General features: G+C 42.2%; 1 protein-coding gene across 1 annotated transcript in view; it reads left to right on the top strand.

Annotated features, from left to right (window-relative positions):
• The window catches only part of LOC141131267 (vomeronasal type-2 receptor 26-like), a 142,209-nt gene extending 123,784 nt beyond the window's left edge, over positions 1-18,425 (top strand). The window contains exons 4-6 of the mRNA XM_073622612.1: positions 3,705-3,938; positions 10,179-10,302; positions 17,533-18,425. Coding sequence (XP_073478713.1) covers positions 3,705-3,938; positions 10,179-10,302; positions 17,533-18,425 — 1,251 coding nt within the window. The remainder of the gene's footprint in view (positions 1-3,704; positions 3,939-10,178; positions 10,303-17,532) is intronic.
• Positions 18,426-21,753: the final 3,328 nt, after the last annotated feature.

Raw genomic sequence — 21,753 nt, 5'->3', positions numbered from 1 at the left:
CACCACCAGCAGGGATAATATACCCATTACACTTCATAGACCAGAATTGAATAGAAGAAATACTTATAGACTGTTTATATGCTGCTACCCATCTACCTCCTTTAAGAATTTTATACTATATTTTAATCACCTGCACTTTAATATAGCACTGAAGTGGACTACTATTGCACAATTTTTATGTTCACCATTTTTATGTCTACTGCTTTATGATATTATTTATAATTTCACATATTATTAATTATTAATGACTACAGACGAATTTGTTGTTTCCTATTCACAAGGATTTGCTTTTTATTCACGGTAATTTGTTTTTTATTTACGATAATTTTAGAGTTGAATTATAACACTACCGCAGTCATTTATATATATTTTTTACTCACGTATATTTTAGTATTATCACTTTATTAGACGATAGCGGCGATTGCTATATACTGCAATATAGAGGTTGTTGATCCTAGCAACAATAGCTGCAGCAACTGCTATCTTTATAGCCACTATTTTTGTCTATGTACACAGTTTTTACACTTATTTACATGTTATTTATTAATATTGCGCAAAGTTTCCCATCTATTGCCCCTCCTCAGTTGGGAAAGTCCAACCGTTGGGCAAACTGGGATGCCACAGTCTGCCATTCCTATGGCGTTGAAGGAAACTGTGGAGTCAAACAAGAAAAAACAAATTAGTAATTTTGCACATAAACATTGCAGATTAAACACAAACATTCTTGGCCAACATCAGTATAACATTTATTTGAAGGAGTATTTAAATACAAATATATAAAGTACACTTTTCAGATTCTTCACCCTCTCTGAGGGCCCATTGTAAAAATTATGGGGGGGGGGATGTTTTGGACAGGTAACCCTCTCCACTACCATGAGAGCTGAATGCATAAATAATGTGTTTAACTTTGGCCAGCCCCTCCTTACTTACACTATTGGCAGCCCACTGGACAGGTAAGAAGTGTCATAATAAAAAAATATGAATACACACTGTCCAAATTGAAGCACATTTTTACATTCTGCAATTACCTATCAAGATAATAAGAGAACAAAACTTTAAACAGTACCATTTGAAAGTATTCAGGCAGGCCCTTTCATTACATGCTTTGGTGAATTCATCCATAAATATGACCACAAAAGAGGTAGGTATAGTGTGTATGGGTTTGGCAAAGTCAGCAGATAGAGTATTGGTGTCGGTTGACTTAGCAGTTGGGGGGGAGGGAGGGTTCCAAATGAGTTTGGGACCCCCAACAAAAAGCCTCAGGCACTCTGCACGAATTTAAGGACACAAATAACATTTGGACACATTTTAGGGGATGTTTAGTTAAAGCACTACTATGGAGCTGACAAAATACATTGTTAAGTGACTAGGCTAGGTGTGTATGGGCCCAGGATAGCATGCTGGGGAGGTTAGTGAAGGCAAATATGCATAAAGGACAAAAAAGGAAGCTTAAAAAAGCATGCATGAGGACAAAGGGGACATTCAAAGCATATTACAATCATGGTAATTAGGGAATGATGAAAGAAATACAATACATTAGCAAATATTAAATACATAGAATGTGATGGTAAAGGAGAAATCTTACCTTAATAAAGTCCTTCTGCAGGACCTGAATGATGGCAGAACAGGTCTCTGGAATAATGATCCCCAAAGCCTGGGGGGAGATGCCTGTCGAGAACTTGATGTTCTGCAGACTTCTCCCTGTCGCCAAGTACCACAACGCGGCGACTAGCCTCTGTTCGGGAGTGATGGCTTGCCGAATGCAGGTGTCCTGCTTGGTAATATAAGGGGACAGCAAAGCCAAGATACAGTGAAAAACGGGTCAGTCACCTGGAGATAATTCCTGAAATCTTCAGGATTTTTCTCCTGGCTCTCCCACAACAAAGGAAGGCATGTGCGAGAATTGGTCACGCTGGAGCAACCAATTCTTGGTCCATGAACTCCTCCCCGCCCTGTTTATGGACTGGGCTTGGGTCAAAGTACTAAGAAACCCAACACCAAGCCCCTGCACAGCACAAACTCTACGACAAGTATGTACTCGCAACATGGCTTCAAAACGGTCAGCGAACTGACTACATGCACTGAAAACCAAATACGAATCCACAACCACAAACTGAAGAGCAGTAATGAACTGAAAAGCACAAGGCTGAAAAGCGCAAATAGTCTCTCACCAAACTTCTACTAACACGAGATAAACACGAGATTAGCAGAAGGGGCCCAAAGGATGGTGCACTTGGTATTGAACTTCCCTTTTCTAGTGCCGTCGTACGTGTTGTACGTCACCGCGTTCTTGACATTTGGAATTTCCAACAAGATTTGTGTGACCGTGTGTATGCAAGACAAGTTTGAGCCAACATCCGTCTGAAAAAATCCATGGATTTTGTTGTCGGAATGTCCGATCGTGAGTACGTGGCATAACACTAACTGTGTTGGAGAAATATGCCAATTGTTGTTGAGAAGATATATATTCTACAGTGCTGTGTTGCACTAGATAAGTTTATCTTATGTACCTATTGCAACTGTTAACCGCTTCAGCACCGGAAGATTTTACCCCCTTCCTGATCAGAGCACTTTTTGCGATTCGGCACTGCGTCGCTTTAACTGACAATTGCACGGTCATGTGACGTTGTACCCAAACGAAATTGATGTCCATTTTTCCCCACAAATAGAGCTTTCTTTTGGTGGTATTTGAACACCTGTGCAGTTTTTATTTTTTGCATTATAACCAAAAAAAGAGCGACAATTTTGAAAAAAAAACAATATTTTTTACTTTTTGCTATAATAAATATCCCCCAAAAATATAAAATTTTTTTCCCCAGTTTGGGCCGATATGTATTCTTCTACATATTTTTGGTAAAAAAAAATCACAATAAGCGTATATTGATTGGTTTGCGCAAACATTATAGCGTCTACAAAATAGGGGATAGTTTTATGGCATTTTTATTATTTTTTTTTTTTACTAGTAATGATAGCGATCTGCAATTTTTATTGGGACTGCGACATTATGGCGGACACATCGGACACTTTTGACACATTTTTGGGACCATTGGCATTTATAGTGTTATAAAAATGCACTGATTACTGTAAAAATGTCACTGGCAGGGAAGGGGTTAACCACTAGGGGGCAATCAAGGGGCTAATTGTGTTCCCTCTCTGTGTTCTAACTGAAGGGGGGAGGGGACTGTCTTGGGGAGATGACAGATCGCTGCTCATACTTTGTATGAACAGACGATCAGTCTCTTCTCCCCTCAGAGAACCAGAAACTGTGTGTTTACACACACAGATCCCGGTTCTCGGTGTGTCACAAGCGATCGCGGGAGCCCGGCGTTGATCGCGACAGCTAGGCACATGCATTGGCTCTGGGGGCGAGCAGCAGGCAGGCGCGTGCCCCTAGTGGCCACAGGGCGAAGCGATGTTACATAACGTTGTTTCGCCCAGCCGTGCCCATTCTGCCGCAGTAAAACTGCGGCGGCTGGTCAGCAAGTGGTCAAACAAGCATTATCTCATAAGAGTATACACTGTTTTGAGTAAAATATATATGTTGTTATCTTTGTATTTTATTGAAAATTATTAAAACAATTGAATTTAAAATAAGGCATATAAAAGTGTTGTAAATGGGGATGGAAAAATTAAGGGAAAGCAAGATATAAACAAATTGAACTTCAGCTTTAACTTGTTTGAGAGTTTTTTTTTTTGTCCTCCAGTTGCATAAATATGTGAAACAAATAAAAAATCCATATAAGACGGCAGACAGAATGACCTTCTTCGATCAAAATGGTGAGTTTCCTTTCTACTACAAAATAGTAAATTGGGTGAAGTCCTTCCGCCACTTTAGCGCAAGTAAAACTGATGTTGGTTTGTACACACCATGGGCTAAAGAAGAAGACCAACTTCACATTGACCCCAACAATATAACATGGAATGAAGACAATAATACGGTGAGGAGGAGCACATGTACAATTTTCACAACAGATATGTAAAAATGATAGTCAAACAATTACATTTATTAGCATCACCCATGAACTTCCGTCCCTCAGGTTAAAATTATTTCAAGTGTATGTAACCCATACTCTCCTATTCCTCCTGTTTGGTCTGTTAAATATACCATTGAAATTATTGTGTTATACTTGTTTAAAATGAAAAAAAAAAAAACACATTGCAAGGCTGACACCATTCAGTTACACAAATATTTTTCAATACACTTCAAATTGAATGTAAACCTAAAATCCTTTGTTTCACTATGTTGGGCATTATGTCTCACTGCATTCAGTTTTCTTAAGCAATTTTCCTGGTGCCTCCCATGTCAGCATACCCATGGTTGGTTGCTCCGCCCTCTACCAACCCACAGGACCATTTTAACTCTATAAAAAAAGAGTTCCTCCCCTTAGTCAGTATTCTTTACTTTGTCCTCATGCCTGCAGGATCATTATCAGCCTTACCTCACTGCTTTATGGTGTAACCGTTGCAGGTTCATGCTCTCCTGCAGTATGGAGTCCCATCGCTTGGGCTGCTAAAGGCGCCAGATAAGTATGGGAGGCCGTTTTTTTCTGTGGATCTTTTTTTGGGCCATATTGGAAGATTAACAGGAGCTTAGCCTCTCCTCTATGCTCTTCCCTGATGGTATGTCTCCTATCCGTATGTGAGCAGGCTGTTACTTGCACATGTGACAGTACGGTGCATGCCCAGTAGCAAACTGAAGCTGTCGGTGGCCATCTTGGTACTCCCAAAGTGCTCTCAGCATAAATGGAGAGCCTGGGATTCATTACAGGGCCAGCTATCAAGGTGAAGACATCTCCCTTAAGTGTCTTCCCTATTTTTTGCAATGGAGCCTGGCCAAGGTATTTAGGGGCTTGCAAATGGGTACTTTTGTTTAATGTTATGTATTGTGTAGATATGTGTGTGTGTGTGTATATATATATATATATATATATATATATATATATATATATGTGTGTGTGTGTGTGTGTGTGTGTGTGTGTGTGTGTGTGTGTGTGTGTGTGTTTTGTTTTTCTCTTGCCCAGCTGCCCCTAGTAATGTGATACCGCAACAAAAAGATCCTCATCATACCGCTAGGTAAGGGCTGCAACAATCAGGTAAGTTTTAAAGGAAAATAAAAAAGAGCACTACGGGCAAATTAGAACATATTTTTTGTTTCTACAGCCCGCACCGGGGATCATCCCGCAGATCATCTCACCGTAGCTCCTCAGATAAGAGATCCAAAGGTCATAGGAGCTCAGGACACTCTCGCTCATCCTCAGCTCATGCCTCCCGCAGTGGCCAGAGGTCACCCCGACATACCCCTAGCAAACACGAATCCCACAGACCGGTGTATCCAAAAGAGAAGACCTGTTGGGTATGTGGAAGACAAGCGCTGCCGGAAAAATTGGTATGCGAGAAGTGTCTACTAGAGGCTACAGGGGATAAAGAGAAAGATAAGCAGCAGTCTCTGGAATCAATTAAGAGCTTGATCAAGGATTCAATCAGGGAGTTGGCCCTCTCCCAAGACCAAATTAACCCACCCTCGCCTGAAGCAGCAGTAAGCGCATCCACTCCTCATTTGGACGCAGAGGTGGATTCTGAAGACGAGGCGGAAGGGGTGGATAGCAATAGTTCAGCTTTTGACTTCGCTCTAGTTGAGCCTTTCATAACCGCGGTCAAGGATGCAATCCAGTGAGAGGAAAATCCGGAGCCACCTTCTAAAACAAAGAAATATTTCCCACATCTGAAAAAGAAGGTATCAACTTTTCCCTTGATGAAAGAAATCAAGGAGGTGGTAACAGATGAATGGCAGAAGGTAGACAGAAGACCTATGGCGTATAATCGTTTTCTTAAGTTATATCCACTGGCAGAAGCAGATGCGCAACTTTTTGATGCTGTACCAACTGTGGATGCCTCAGTTATGAGGTTGGCTAGAAACTCGACCTTGCCACTAGAAGACGCAGTCTCCTTTAAAGATGTCCTTGACCGAAGGATTGACTCAGACCTGAAAAAAACATATCAGGCGGCTGGCGGAGCATGCAAGCCGGCGGTAGCTCTGACTTCGATCTCAAGGGCCACCAGAGTATGGTCAGACAATGTGGAAACAGCCCTCAGACAAGGGGTAGGTTCAGAAGAAATCATTAAGGCACTGGATGAATTAAAGCTGGCCTCAGATTTCATAGCAGAAGCGGCTATTGACGTCCTAAAAATGCTCTTCCAGAGCCCTGCTGTATTCCATAACGGCCAAAAGAGTGTTGTGGCTAAAACCATGGTCGGCCAACCCTATGTCTAAGCAATCATGGTGTCGTATTCCATACGATGGGAAAGCCCTGTTTGGCGAAAAAATGGATACGGCAATTACCAGAGTCACAGGGGGGAAAAGTAGGCTAATTCCCCAGGACAGAAGCAGGAAGAAGAGATTTGCAAACCGCCCAGCGGGCCAGTTAAGAGGGAAGGACTCCAGATCCTACAGTCTGGGAAGGGAGTATAGAAGGGGCTGGAAAGCTACCTTTCTGAGGTCGGCTAAACCAAAAGTCTCTACATCCACAGTTGATGGCCAGAAGTCCTTTTGATGCCCTCTCCACCCAAACCGGTCCGGTAGGAGCCCGTCTAAAGGCGTTTGCCCGGGTTTGGGTGGAAGGTTGCGTAGACCAGTGGGCAGTGTCCATGGTCTGTCAAGGTCATTTCTGGGGATTCAAAAGGCAGCCTCCCCTCTATTCCTTTCAGGCCACCAAGATTCCAACCTCCAGAGAGAAGAAGGAGGCCCTTCTTCAATATGTCAAAATGCTTGTTCTCCAGCAGGCAGTAGTACCAGTTCCAGACTTGGAGAAGCACTTAGGCTTTTATTCCCCAGTCTTCTTGGTCCCCAAAAAATTGGGGGGTTGGAGGCCGGTGCTAGACCTGAAGAGGCTGAACAGGTATATGCGGGTGGAACATTTCAAGATGGAGTCCTTAAACACGGTCATTCTATCTGTTCAGCCAGGAGATTAGATGGCGTCCATAGACCTTCAGGATGCGTATCTGCACATACCTATCCGCCCTCAGTTTCAACCTTTTCTTCGGTTCAGAATAGGCGACTTACATCTTCAATTCCAATGCCTTCCCTTCGGGATTTCAACAGCGCCCAGAACTTTCACCAAAGTGCTAGTAGCGAACTAGGCTCCTCTTCGAGAGAAGGGGATTCGAGTACTACACTATTTGGACGATATTCTAGTTCTTTCTCAGCACAGGCAGACCTTGGTGATACATGTACAGTTGGTCCTGGACACACTGATAAAGTTTGGTTGGCTAATCAACTACGCCAAAAGTCAACTTACGCCCACACAGGAGATATTTTACCTAGGGGCATTCTTCAACACTTCAGGAAGAGCAGTTTCCCTCCCGGCAGAAAAAATCCCTTCATTGATAGGGAAAGTGAAAAGGGCGCTAGCGAGCCATTCTATGGCAGCATCAGACTGTCTAAGCCTCCTAGGTTCCCTCTCTTCATGCATACCTATGGTGAAATGGGCCAGATGGCATCTACGGACTTTCCAGGTGGGCTTCTTATCACAGTGGAAGAAAGATCGCCTAGAGCAGTGGATATTGATTACACCTACAATGAAATCCAGCCTTTGGTGGTAGACAAGACCATCCAACCTTCTGCTTCACTGTCCCCTTGGCCCCATCCCATGGACTGTTCTGACGACAGACGCAAGTCAGTTAGGATGGGGGGCACATTACCAAGACCAGTTGGTACAGGGTAGATGGCAATTCAATGCGACAGAGGTAGTATCAAACACCATGGAGCTAAGGGCAGCTTGGTTAGCGATCCTGTCTCTGGCCACCTTCCTCAGGGAAAAATCCATCCTTCTCCAGATGGACAAGAAAGCGGCAGTAGCTTATGTTCAGAATCAAGGAGGAACGCACAGCAGGTCCCTTCTGAACAAAGTGGCACCCATTCTGACATGGGCCGAGAGGAATTTAGTCAACCTACTAGCCTCATATATCCCAAGGCCAGAAAACCAGTTAGCCGATCAGCTTTCAAGATCTTTCAGCCACAACAACGAGCGGTCTCTGAATCCAAGGGTCTTCTCCTGGATATGCCAACAATGGGGCACTCCCCAAATAGACCTATTTGCCTCCCCGCTCAATGCGAAGACACCGCTTTTCTTTTCAAGGTTCCTATCTCTGAAATCAGCAGGGGTGGATGCCCTAACCCAGCCATGGAACTTTCAGATGGCATACGCATACCCACCAACTCCACTGATACTGAGGTTTCTCCAACGTCTAACCACAGAAGCAATCGCAGTTTTAGCAGTGATTCCATACTGGCCCAAGAGACCGTGGTTCACGTTGCTAATCAAGATGACCTTGTGCAAACCGCTTCACCTTCCACGTATAGACAACATTCTGTCTCAAGGCAAGTTCTGTCACCCGCACCCGGAGATCCTAGACTTGAGGGTTTGGAAGTTGAGCGGAAAAGGTTGGGCGAGTTAGGATGTTCGCATAATGTCATTCAAACACTACTACAGGCCAGAAAAGCATCTACGAATTCCACATACTATAGAGTTTGGAGAAAGTTTACGGAATTGGCAGAAACGAACCATTTCGATCCTCTAAACCCCAGAATCCAGAACATACTCCTCTTTTTACAGAGTGGATTGGACTTAGGTTTGGGCCTGAATACGCTTAAGGTCCAGGTTTCAGCCCTTTCAGCTCTAACAGACACACGGTGGGCGCTAGATCCTCTGGTGGAACGTTTCTTGAAAGCAGTTCTAAGATTGAGACCGCCTAGAAAGACGCTATACCCCAAATGGGATTTGACTATCGTGCTTTATATCCTTTCAAAACCTCTGTTTGCTCCCACAGAAGAAAGCACCTTGGAGGATATTTCTCTGAAGGCAGTCTTTCTAGTCGCCATCACTTTGGGTTGCATGGTATCAGAGATCCAAGCATTAGGGTCACAAGAACCCTACATTACCTTCTTCCCGGACAGGGTGGTGTTGCAACTTATCCATCAGTTCATCCCTAAAGTACCTTCAGTCTTCCATCTGAACCAAGAGTGGGTTCTTCCAGCATTCAGGGAGGATCCAGCCTCCTCAAAACTGCAAGAGTTGGATATAGCCAGATCCCTAAGTCACTACCTAAATTTGACGCAGCAGTTCAGGAAAGATCAACGGCTATTTGTCATCCCCAAGGGTGCCAGAAAGGGAATGGCAGCATCTAAGACGACCTTGCCAAGCTGGATTGTAAGGTTAATCCAAAGAGCATATCGGGCTAGTGGTCTGCCAGTTCCAGATGCGGTCAATGCGCACTCAACGCATGGAATAGCCTCCTTCTGGGCAGCTTTGGCGTGGGTCTCCCCTGAGACAATTTGTCGAGCAGCCAGCTGGTCGTCCTTCAGCACGTTCATGTCCCACTATAGTGTGGACCCAGCAGTCCTTACTTCCCGAGAGTTTGGGGAAAGGACTTTGCAGTCATCTGTACTGTAGCTTTTTTGTTTAATTAAATTGCTTTATTGCAGTACCCTCCCTGTAAGCGAGTTATTTACCATGGGTATGCTGACATGGGAGGCACCAGGAAAACGGAAAATTGAATACTTACCTTTCCATAATTTTCCTTTCCTGGTGCCTGCCCATGGCAGCATACACCCTCCCTTCAATGATCCTTAGCGTTATGAGATGTAGTTACAAGAATACTGACTAAGGGGAGGAACTCTTTTTTTATAGAGTTAAAATGGTCCTGTGGGTTGGTAGAGGGCGGAGCAACCAACCATGGGTATGCTGCCATGGGCAGGCACCAGGAAAGGAAAATTACGGAAAGGTAAGTATTCAATTTTCCATTTTTATTTTGGGAATCCTTTGCAGTTTCTTACCCGGAGATCACACCAGTAGCAGCACTTCCTATGGCAGGCTGACAACACTAATCAACTTCCTCAATATTATCATCAGCATTGTAAGTCTGCCATGAGTACTCCTCCAGTGTGAGGTGGTGGCTTAGTGTTGAACCCTGAAATAAGAAGAGTTGTTCCTGTCAGGATCTCCAGACTATATACGATATGTTGCCAGCCCTACTAGAAAATAGATTTGGGGTTTGCATGCACTTTAAAGTGCAATGGAAACCATGAATAAGGAGATACAGTAATGTTTTGCAATGCACTTATATTGAATCTCCAATGTTATTTCACACAAGGAAACTTTTTTTTCTTTCACTTCCTTTAGATGCTGGAATCTAAGTGTGTGGACTCTTGTTTGCCCGGTTACAGAAAAAAGCCAGAATCTTCAATCCACTCTTGCTGCTATGACTGTGCCCCATGTTCAGAAGGGCACATATCCAATATGACTGGTATACCTTATTTATATACAGTTTTATTTATTAATGGTTTTTAACTTTACACTGAAATTCACAGATGTGCAAAATCAGAGTATAACATACTCTAGTGGTGCAGGGAATAACATGTGGGATGGTGTAATACTACTTGTAGCTTATACGTTTTTGGACTATTGAGGGAAACTCTCATGTACTCAGAGTTTAAACTAACTACAGACAGTTTACTGGGCTTTTATCATGTTAAGATCCTAGCACTGAGATTTAGGATTTTCAGTAAAGTCCATACACTACATCAAAGATACCCTTTAACTACTTGCCGCCCACCCACCGTCAAATGACGGCTGGGTGGTGCGGCTCTCTTTCTGGGTGGATGTCATATGATGGCTTCCCAGAATGATTGCTCTCGAGCGCCCCTGGTGGTGCGCAGTAATCAGTGCCCTGATTACAATTAAGTGCCCACCACTGCCAGCAATCAGTTCCCACCAGTGACCACAAGTGGCAGCAATCGGTGTCCACAAGTGGCAGCAGTCAGTGCCCACAAGTGGCAGCAGTCAGTGGCCATTAGTAATGCCAGTCAATGCTGGCTATCCGTGCTGCCCATCAATGCCCATCACTGCTGCTCATCAATGCCCATCACTGCCGCCCATCAATGCCCATCACTGCCGCCCATCAATGCCCATCAGTGCCGCCTATACATGCCGCCTATCTGTGCCCACCAGTGCCACCTTTTTGTGCCCACCAATGCCCACCAGTGCCACCCATCAGTGCCGCCTATCAGTGCTCATCAGTGCCACATATTAGTGCCACTTATTAGTGCCCATAAGTGCAGCATATTTGTGTCTCCTCATCAGTGCTCCCTAATTAGTGCTCATCAGTGTCGCCTCATCTGTGCCCATCGGTGAAGCAAAAAAATTACTTATTTGCTAAATTTACTAACAGTAAAGAAGAAAAACTTTTATTTTTTTTCAAAATGTTGCACTAAAACTGTTGCACATTTCATATGGTTAAAGTGTAGCATGACCGCGCAATTGTCATTCAAAGTGTGACAGCGCTGAAAGATGAAAAATGGCCTGGGCAGGAAGGGGGTGTAAGTGTCCGGTATTGAGGTAGTTAAAGTTGAAATGTAGCATCCCTCCTCTCCTAACAAGGTTCACCTCAGGATTTTTTTTTAAATACTCTATACTTGATTTTCTTGCTGCAGTCCTCAGGCCCGTTTTCACATCTTTTTATTCATCCAAAGTTGTGCGTGATTCCTCCAATGTTCTTATAACACAGCTTTGGACAGTGATTGGATGTGGGGCCAAAGGGAGAATTCAGAGTCTGAGATTACACCTAGTACCCTGGCATAAGGGGATGGTTTGATGGTTGTGCCATTGATCTTGACAGAGAAGTCAGGGGAAGGGGCACGTGGGGAGGAAATATTATTATATTATATGATATTATATTAAATTATATTTACTAGACTAATAACAAGATAATCTACTTATTTACAGATGTGGTGACCAACCCAAAGATATCTACCAAAATTAAGAAAGGAGAGAAATATGCAGTTAACATTTATGGGACCTATGCAGAGTCTCCACTTGTTGGTAGACAACAGGGTAGTACCAGGAAAATATATTCAGACTAGTGTTTCTCAACATTTTTCCAGAAGCAGCACTCTTTAAAAGTATGCAAAATCCAGAGGCACCCAGTCTAAAATATAAAAAATGTAAATGTTGCATATCAATAGAAAACCCGAACCTTTAATGATGCACTTAACTACCTTGATTAATTAACTTCCCATCAAAAGCCTCTCTTCACATCAAAAATCCCGCAACATGTCGGAGTCCACCCTATACATCTGATTCCTCCCTGAATGTCAAATAGACATGTGTGGTTCGTTTTGTTCCGAATAAATATTGCAAGAGATTTTTCATTATTCAGAGATATCCGAATACCCAAATTACAGTAGAGACGAAATGTAACAAATGCTCCGAATAGCGAAACTAAATTCATTCCAAAATTCATATAGAATTTTACATTGAACTCCAGCCAAATTCTAACTGTAAGCATATTTCTGAAATTAAAGACTGTGTGTGTAATTATAGTACCATTTCCAAATGATGCTGTTTTTGTTAAGCCAAAGGTGATTTGAAGAGTCTTTGTTATCATTTGATGAAGATTTTCCTTTTTGTTTGTTCACTTTGCCACATTCAAATCTAAAAAAAAAAAACAAAACAAAAAAACCAAACCAAATTTAGCAAAACTAAATAACTAGATTAACCAGATCTTTTCGTCATGCACAAAGTCCCCATTATATGTCAGAGTCCTCTCATCATCTCAGGTTATCCCCCATCACCAAGTCTTCTTATCACAGAGCCCCTTCAAATCACAGAGGTCCCCATCATACAGTCTTTCATAACACAGTACTCCCAATCACACAGCCTCCTATTCACATCAAACCCCTTCAGCAGTGTGCCCCAAGTTTTTTTAATCTAAATTATATGTGATGGATCAGAACACAATAGTCTAAGTTGGTGAAGTAAAATTAGAAAAATATATACAGTGGGGACAGAAAGTATTCAGACCCCCTTACATTTTTCACTCTTTGTTATTGTGCAGCCATTTGCTAAAATCATTTAAGTTCATGTTTTTTATCATTAATGTACACACAGCACCCCATATTGACAGAAAAACACAGAACTGTTGACATTTTTGCAAATCTATTAAAAAAGAAAAACTGAAATATCACATGGTCCTAAGTATTCAGACCCTTTGCTCAGTATTTAGTAGAAGCACCCTTTTGATCTAATAGAGAGTCTTTTTGGGAAAGATGCAACAAGTTTTGCACACCTGGATTTGGGGATCCTCTGCCATTCCTCCGTGCAGATCCTCTCCAGTTCAGTCAGGTTGGATGTTAAACGTTGGTGGACGGCCATTTTTAGGTCTCTCCAGAGATGCTCAATTGGGTCTAAGTCAGGGCTCTGGCTGGGCCATTCAAGAACAGTCACAGAGTTGTTGTGAAGCCACTCCTTCATTATTTTAGCTGTGTGCTAAACCAGCTAAACCTTCGGCCAAGTCTGAGGTCCTGAGCACTCTGGAGAAGGTTTTGCTCCAGAATATCCCTGTACTTGGCCGCAATCATCTTTCCCTTGATTGCAACCAGTCGTCATGTCCCTGCAGCTGAAAAACACCCCCACAGCATGATGCTTCCACCATGCTTCACTGTTGGGACTGTATTGTACAGGTGATGAGCAGTGCCTGGTTTACTCCACACATATTGCTTAGAATTAAGACCAAAAAGCTCTATCTTGGTCTCATCAGACCAAAGAATCTTATTTCTCAGCATCTTGGAGTCCTTCAGTCCTTCAGGTGAGGCTTCCATCGGGCCACTCTCCCATAAAGCCCCGACTGGTGGAGGGCTGCAGTGATAGTTGAATTTCTACAACTTTCTCCCATCTCCCGACTGCATCTCTGGAGCTCAGCCACAGTGATCTTTGGGTTCTTCTATACATCTCTCACCAAGGCTATTCTCCCCCGATAGCTCAGTTTGGCCAGACGGCCAGCTCTAGGAAGGGTTCTGGTCGTCCCAAACATCTTCCATTTAAGGATTATGGAGGCCACTGTGCTCTTAGGAACCTTAAGTGCAGCAGAAATTTTATGTAACCTTGGCCAGATCTGTGCCTTGCCACAATTCTGTCTCTGAGCTCTTCAGGCAGTTCCTTTGACCTCATGATTCTCATTTGCTCTGACATGCACTGTGAGCTGTAAGGTCTTATATAGACAGGTGTGGCTTTCCTAATCAAGTCCAATCAGTATAATCAAACACAGCTGTACTTAAATTAAGGTGTAGGACCATCTCAAGGATGATCAGAAGAAATGGACAGCACCTGAGTTAAATATATTATTATTATTATTATACGAGATTTATATAGCGCCAACAGTTTACGCAGCGCTTTACAATGTATAAGGGGGACAACACAATTACAGTACAGTTCAATACAGAAGGTACAGGAGGGCCCGGCTCGTAGAGCTTACATTCTAAAGGGAGGGGGTGGTGGTACAAAAGGTAATAGCTGCAAAGAATGATTTTATGGGGGTGGCTCAGGGACAGTTATGTGGGTGTGGGATAGGCTTCCCTGAATAAATGAGTTTTCAGGGATCTCCTAAAGGTGGACAAGGTAGGGGCTGATAGGACATACTGGGGCAGGGAATTCCAGAGGATGGGAGAGGCTCTGGAGAAGTCACGAAGGTGAGCATGGGAGGAGGTAACAAGGGAGCTAGAGAGCAGGAGGTCCTGGGAGGAGCGGAGGGGGCGATTTGGGCAATATCTGCAGATGAGGTTGGTGATGTAGATGGGGGGATGTTGTGAATGGCCTTGTATGTTATGGTTAGCATTTTGAATTTTACACGGTGGGGTAGGGGAAGCCAGTGAAAAATATATGAGCAAAGTGTCTGAATACTTAGGACCATGTGATATTTCAGTTTTTCTTTTTTAATAAATCTGCAAAAATGTCAACAGTTCTGTCTTTTTCTGTCAATATGGGGTGCTGTGTGTACATTAATGAGGAAAAACAATTAACTTAAATGATTTTAGCAAATGGCTGCAATATAACAAAGAGTGAAAAATTTAAAGGGGTCTGAATGCTTTCCGTCCCCACTGTACATACAACTATTTTTCAGAAATAAAAAACTGATAATTGCCATGTGCGTATGTATTTACCCCCTTTGTTATAAAGCCCATAAAAAGCTCTGGTGCTACCAATTACTGTCAGAAGTCACATAATTAGTGAAATGATGTCCACCTGTGTGCAAACTAAGTGTCACATGATCTGTCATTACATATACACATCTTTTTTAAAGGCCCCAGAGGCTGCAACATCTAAGCAAGAGGCACCACTAACCAAACACTGCCATTAAGACCAAGGAACTCTCCAAACAAGTAAGGGACAATGTTTTTGAGAAGTAAAAATCAGGGTTAGGTTATAAAAAAAATATCCAAATCTTTGAAGATCCATAGGAGCACCATCAAATCTATCATAACCAAATGGAAAGAACATGGCATAACTACTAACCTGCCAAAAGATGGCCACACACAAAAACTCATGGACCGGGCAAGGAGGGCATTTATCAGAGAGGCAGCACAGAGATCTAAGGTAACCCTGGAGGAGCTGCAGAGTTCCAGAGCAGAGACTGGAGTATCTGTACATAGGATGACAATAAGTCATACAGAGTTGGGCTTTATGGCAGAGTAGGCAGAAGAAAGCCATTACTTTCAGCAACAAACAAAATGCCACATTTTGAGTTTGCAAAAAGGCATGTGAGAGACTCCCAAAATGTATGGAGGAAGGTGCTCTGGTATAATGAGACTAAAATTTAACTTTTTGTTCATCAAAGTAAACGCTATGTCTGACGCAAACCCAACACATCACATCACCCAAATAACACCGTCCCCACAGTGAAACATGATGGTGGCAGCATTATGCTGTGGGGATATTTTTCAGCAGTCAGGACTGGGAAACTGGTCAGAGTTGAGGGAAAGATGGATGGTGCTAAATACAGGGATATTCTTGAACAAAACCTGTACAACTCTGTGTGTGATTTGAGGCTAGGACAGAGGTTCACCTTCCAGCAGGACAATGACCCCACACACACCGCTAAAGCAACACTTGAGTGGTTTAAGGGGACACATATAAATGTGTTGGAATGGCCTAGTCAAAGCCCAGACCTCAATCCAATAGAAAATCTATGGTCAGACTTAAAGACTGCTGTTCACAAGTGCAAACCATCCAACTTGAAGGAGCTGGAGCAGTTTTGCAAGGAGGAATGGACAAAAATCCCAGTGGTAAGATGTGGCAAGCTCATAGAGATTTATCCAAAGCAACTTGGAGCTGTCATAGCCACAAAAGGTGGCTCTACAAAGTATTGACTTTAGGGGGGTGAATAGTTATGCACATTCACCTTTTCTGTTATTTTGTCCTATTTGCTGTTTGCTTCACAATAAAAAAAAAATCTTCAAAGTTGTGGGCACGTTCTGTAAATTAAATGATGCAAATCCTCAAACAATCCATGTTAATTCCAGGTTGTGGGGCAACAAAACATGAAAAATGCCAAGGGGGTGAATACTTTTGCAAGGCACTGTAGAGGATTAAAAAATAAAAAAAATACAGTGGCATCTTACTGTATATGTGATTTATGTGAATGAAAATGGCAATTAACACTTTTCAATTTAGTATCACGTTAAGATTTTTGAACAAAGGGTCCTTCTGTCCAAGCTTTGCTTATGAAGGCCTCTTCTTACAGCAGTTGTCTCTGCTATTGCCCAACACCGAGCTATAAATGTCTCTCTTTAAAAAGAAAAAAAATCAGATTTTGGAATGTTCATTGATTGTTCTAGTAATCAATAGGGTCAAGTCAATGTTTGCTTTTGTCTGTAGCAATTACAAAAAAGTGGCAGGATGAACATATTTACTTGAAGAAACTAAATTCTAATGCCCCGTACACACGGTCGGACTTTGTTCGGACATTCCGACAATAAAATCCTAGGATTTTTTCCGACGGATGTTGGCTCAAACTTGTCTTGCATACACACGGTCACACAAAGTTGTCGGAAAATCCGATTGTTCTAAACGCGGTGACGTAAAACACGTACGTCGGGACTATAAACGGGGCAGTGGCCAATAGCTTTCATCTCTTTATTTATTCTGAGCATGCGTGGCACTTTGTCCGTCGGATTTGTGTACACACGATCGGAATTTCCGACAATGGATTTTGTTGTCGGAAAATTTTATATCCTGCTCTCAAACTTTGTGTGTCGGAAAATCCGATGGAAAATGTGTGATGGAGCCTACACACAGTCGGAATTTCCGACAACAAGGTCCTATCACACATTTTCCATCGGAAAATCCAACCGTGTGTACGGGGCATAACAGTAATTGTGGTTTCTGTTCCCATAATCAGATGTTAAAAGCAACTGATATTTTGAAATATGTGATCTGTGATCCCTTCTTGGGAGCGCAGATCACATATCTAGTAGGTGATCCAGAACAGCAGAGCTGCCTTGCCGCAATACAAGTAAGTGATACGGTCGGCAAGTTGTTACATTTATATAATATTTATATTGTATTTATTATTTATTATAATTCCTTTCACTCACAGCTTTGATGGGAATTCAGCTGCTGGCTTTGATGCAACACAAGACAATTTGTTTTCTCAGAAGCTCTGACCCATATACTCATTATGTTTGTATTGTTCTTCCTACAGACAGTGAAAACTGCATGAAATGTCCTGATGATGAATGGCCAAATGAGAAGAAGGATCGGTGTGTTCCTAAATTGGTGGAATTTCTCTCCTACATTGATGATACCATTGTTGCAGTATTTTCAGCTGTCTCCATCCTCTGTTGTCTTCTGACTGGTTTAATATTGGGGATGTTTATACATTACCAGGACACCCCCATTGTTAAAGCTAATAACCAGAACCTGAGCTATCTTCTCCTGGTCTCCATCATGCTGAGCTTCCTCTGTGTCTTCTTGTTCCTCGGCCATCCAGTAGATGTAACCTGCATGCTGCGTGTAACCTCTTTTGGTGTCATCTTCTCAGTTGCTGTCTCTACTCTCCTTGCCAAAAGTATCATGGTGTGTATTGCTTTTAAAGCCACCAAACCTGGGAGTCCCTGGAGGAAATGGATGGGAGCCAAACTGCCCAATTGTATCATGTGTGTGTTCTCACTGGTTCAAGTAATAATCTGTATCACTTGGTTGTTTATTTCACCACCCTTCCAGGATCAGGACACTCACTCTTATCAGGGGAAGATCATCATTCAGTGTAATGAGGGTTCAGTTATCGGCTTCTACTCTGTCCTGGGATATATGGGGCTTCTGGCCGCTGTGAGTTTCATTATAGCTTTTTTAGCCAGGACATTACCGGACAGTTTTAATGAGGCCAAGTACATCACCTTCAGCATGCTGGTGTTCTGTAGTGTCTGGATTGCTATGATCCCAGCCTATCTGAGTACCAGAGGGAAATACATGGTGGCTGTGGAGGTTTTTGCAATAATAACCTCAAGTACTGGAGTTCTTGGCTGTATATTTTTCCCAAAATGTTACATAATTATGTTTAGACCTGACCGCAATACAAAAATAGCTATCCACTAATATGTATGGAGCAACACTGGGTTACCAATAGTTATAGCAATATCTCTATTATTGTTATTTTGACATATTTTGCTAGTGTATTGAGAATGAAATGTTAAATTTGGACATTTAATAATCACCTCTCCTTTGGAAGTTGAGTTCAATTTTTGCTCTGAACACCGCTGGTATCAGAGACTTTGGGTTTGTTGGAAACTTTGTCCCCTGCTGAGTGTAGTGGTTTCTCCTATAGCCCATACATCACTACAGAACAATGTAGTGAGGAGGAACCACAGTGACCAGAAGGTGACAAAGTATCCAAAACATCCTAAACTATCAGAAATCAGAGCCACCCATTACACTCCCCACCTTCCAGAAAGATCTTTTATAAGCTGATTGTAATGTCATTATTATAGTGTCAGGGTCTTTTTAGTTATATTTTATGTAGATGACTCTGTCTAAATCAATAAACACATTTTGTTAGTGTATTCATTTTTAATACTATTTAAAGTTGATGAGAGCGTTTGCTCAGTAAGTTCACATTTTAAGTGTTAAGTTGACTTTATTTTAAAGGGTATTTTCTTTATAGTACCTAGTAAAAAAAAAATGTCCTTGTATAAATTCCTTTCATGACTAAGCCTATTTCTGACATTTGGTGTTTACAAGTTAAAATCTGTGTTTTTTGCTAGAAAATTACTTGGAACCCGCAAACATTATGTATATTTTTTTAGCAGAGAATCTAGAGAATAAAATGGCGATTGTTGCAATATTTTATGTCGCACGGTATTTGTGCAACGGTCTTTTAAAGGCAACTTTTTGGGGAAGAAGACACTTTCATGAATTTAAAAAAAACGAAACAGTAAAGTTAGCACAATTTTTTGTATAATGTGAAAGATGATGTTACGCCGAGTAAATAGATACCAAACATGTCATGCTTTAAAATTGCGCACACTTGTGGAATGGCGTTAAACTACTTTGCTTAAAAATCTCCATAGGCGACATTTAAAAAAAAAAACGGTTACCAGGTTAGAGTTACAGAGGAGGTCTAGTGCTAGAATGATTGCTCTCGCTCTGACGATTGTGGTACTACCTCACATGTGTGATTTAAACACCGTTTACATATTTGGGCAAGACTTCCATATTCGTTTTCTTTGCTGCGCAAGCTTGCAGGGCTTGAAAATTTTTATTTTTTTTTACATTTCATTTATTTTTATTTTTTTACATTGTGTTTTTTTTTTTTTTTTTAATTTGATCACTTTTATTGCTGTCACAAGGAATGTAAACATCCCTTGTGACAGTAATAGGTGCTGACAGGTACTCTTTATGAAGGGATCGGGGGTCTAAAAGACCTCCAATCCATCCTTTGCACTTCACTGTATTCAGATCACCATTTTTGGCGATTCTGAATACTGTATATTTTTTAAAAACCGGCACCATTGGCAGCCGAGTAAACAGGAAGTGACGTTGTGACGTCACATCCGTGTTTACAGAGAGAAGACTGGAACTAAGCCATTTCCGGCTTCGTGACAGTCTCTCTCTAGCTGCCGGAAGAGGCGGATCAATGATCGGGACACCCAGTGGGTCAGGAAGCCCGGTAAGAAAGGCAGAAGGCGGCGGGGGGGATGTCCCCTCCCGCTCCTCTGGGATAACAATAACAACTGAGTGACTTTTAGCCACATCGGTTGTTATCCCTGGATAGCCAATCGCTGGCTCTAAAAAACGGTACTGGGATGATGCCTGCAGCTGTACTTGCAGATTCCTGTGAACATATGCGGGCTAGCAAGCCAACATCGATGGTGACATCAGTGCGTCATTCACGTGGTGTTGTGACAACCGACTAGTTTCGCCCAATCAGCTGGAACTACTTCTGGAATGGGGGGCTAGTGGTGGCTTTTATTTATACTTTCCGCAAAGCATGGAAGGACGTGCAATTATTTGCTTCCACCACTAGAGGCCACCTTAACAATCAACACCACATACAATTCATCTGCAGCTGGCTTTCCTCAATTAAGTTTAACCCCATATTGGTGAAGCCTAGAGTAAAAATGAAGATGAAGAGGGGGCAAATAAGTAGCAGGAGAGAAGCAGGGAAGCATTTCTTAAATGGCAAGTCAATATATTAAGTTTAAACCAAGTTAGGGAGGGAGAGGAGATGGGGAGGCCATATGGCAGAGAGAGTAACAAGAAAATGAGCAAAATAAATAAAGGAAAAAATAAAAACCCAAGTAGAAACAAAAGCGAAAGCAAAAAGAAGGCAAATGGGCAATGTGCCTCCTAGAGGGAGAGTATTCATAATTATATTCATCTATTAGATTGGGTTTTCAAATTTTCAGCTAAATGTGGCATCTTAGCGCTCAAGAAATGCCCCAAAGTTGCATTCTGTGTTTAAGCCAGAGGGAGCGAGTGTATTGAGGTGATAGATCCACATCTTCTCCTTCTGTAGGAGAATAGTGTTGAAGTCACCCCTCCGTGGTGGCAGGTTGATAGTATATATACACTTCACCTTCATTCCCTCTGATTTACCACCATGGAAATCAAAGAAGTGTGCAGCCACTGGAGATAGGTCCTTTTTCTTCTCCTTTTTCTCCTCCTTGTTAGCACCATTGATGGTCCTGATGTGCTCACCGATACGTACCCTAAGTTGGCGCTTAGTTTTACTTATGTAATATCTATGACAAGGGCACTCCAACATGTAGACTACCCTTGAAGTGGAACAGTTAAAGTGGATGTAAACCCATTTTTTTTTTTTTTATCATACTGTAGAATATAAGATTTGCTATCATTTGAGCCCAGTCTTGCCACACAGAGTTAATCCATCTCTGAGCAATCCTATTTTATTGTTCAGTGAGACAATTCTTGACAAACTGAGAAAAACTTTGTCAAATACTCCCCCTTGCTGTGAGGTGATTTACATCTCGTGCACCAGCCTAAGACACAGGCAGTATTTTTTAATTCCCTCCCCCACTCCTTTCTTCAGCAGCTCTGCAAGGATTGGCTGTTCCACACCTCAGCCCGATTTGGCATGCTGAAGTCATGTGGTTACTTTCCTGTCTTTTCACTGGATGTTAGAGATCATAGCAGAAGTTCAGCAGAAGTTCAGTGTTAGAAATACACAGGAGAAAATGCATATTGACAAGGGGAGTGTAGAGGTGGGCGGGGAGCCTACTGACATCACGACTCCACCCACCGAGCTCTAGACAACATACCCGCCCACAGAATATGCAGTTTTTCGGGTCTAATAACAGACAGAGGGGATACATTTGACAGGTAAAGATACATGCAGGAGGCATGTATATCCTTATAGATAACCCCTATGGCAGTAGTTTAGAAAGGATGACACTAGGTTTACATC

Source organism: Aquarana catesbeiana, linkage group LG01, assembly GCF_042186555.1.
Source record: "Aquarana catesbeiana isolate 2022-GZ linkage group LG01, ASM4218655v1, whole genome shotgun sequence".
Taxonomy (NCBI): domain Eukaryota; kingdom Metazoa; phylum Chordata; class Amphibia; order Anura; family Ranidae; genus Aquarana; species Aquarana catesbeiana.
The sequence above is the reverse complement of the archived record's forward strand: the minus strand, read 5'-3'. Positions and strand labels throughout refer to the sequence as shown.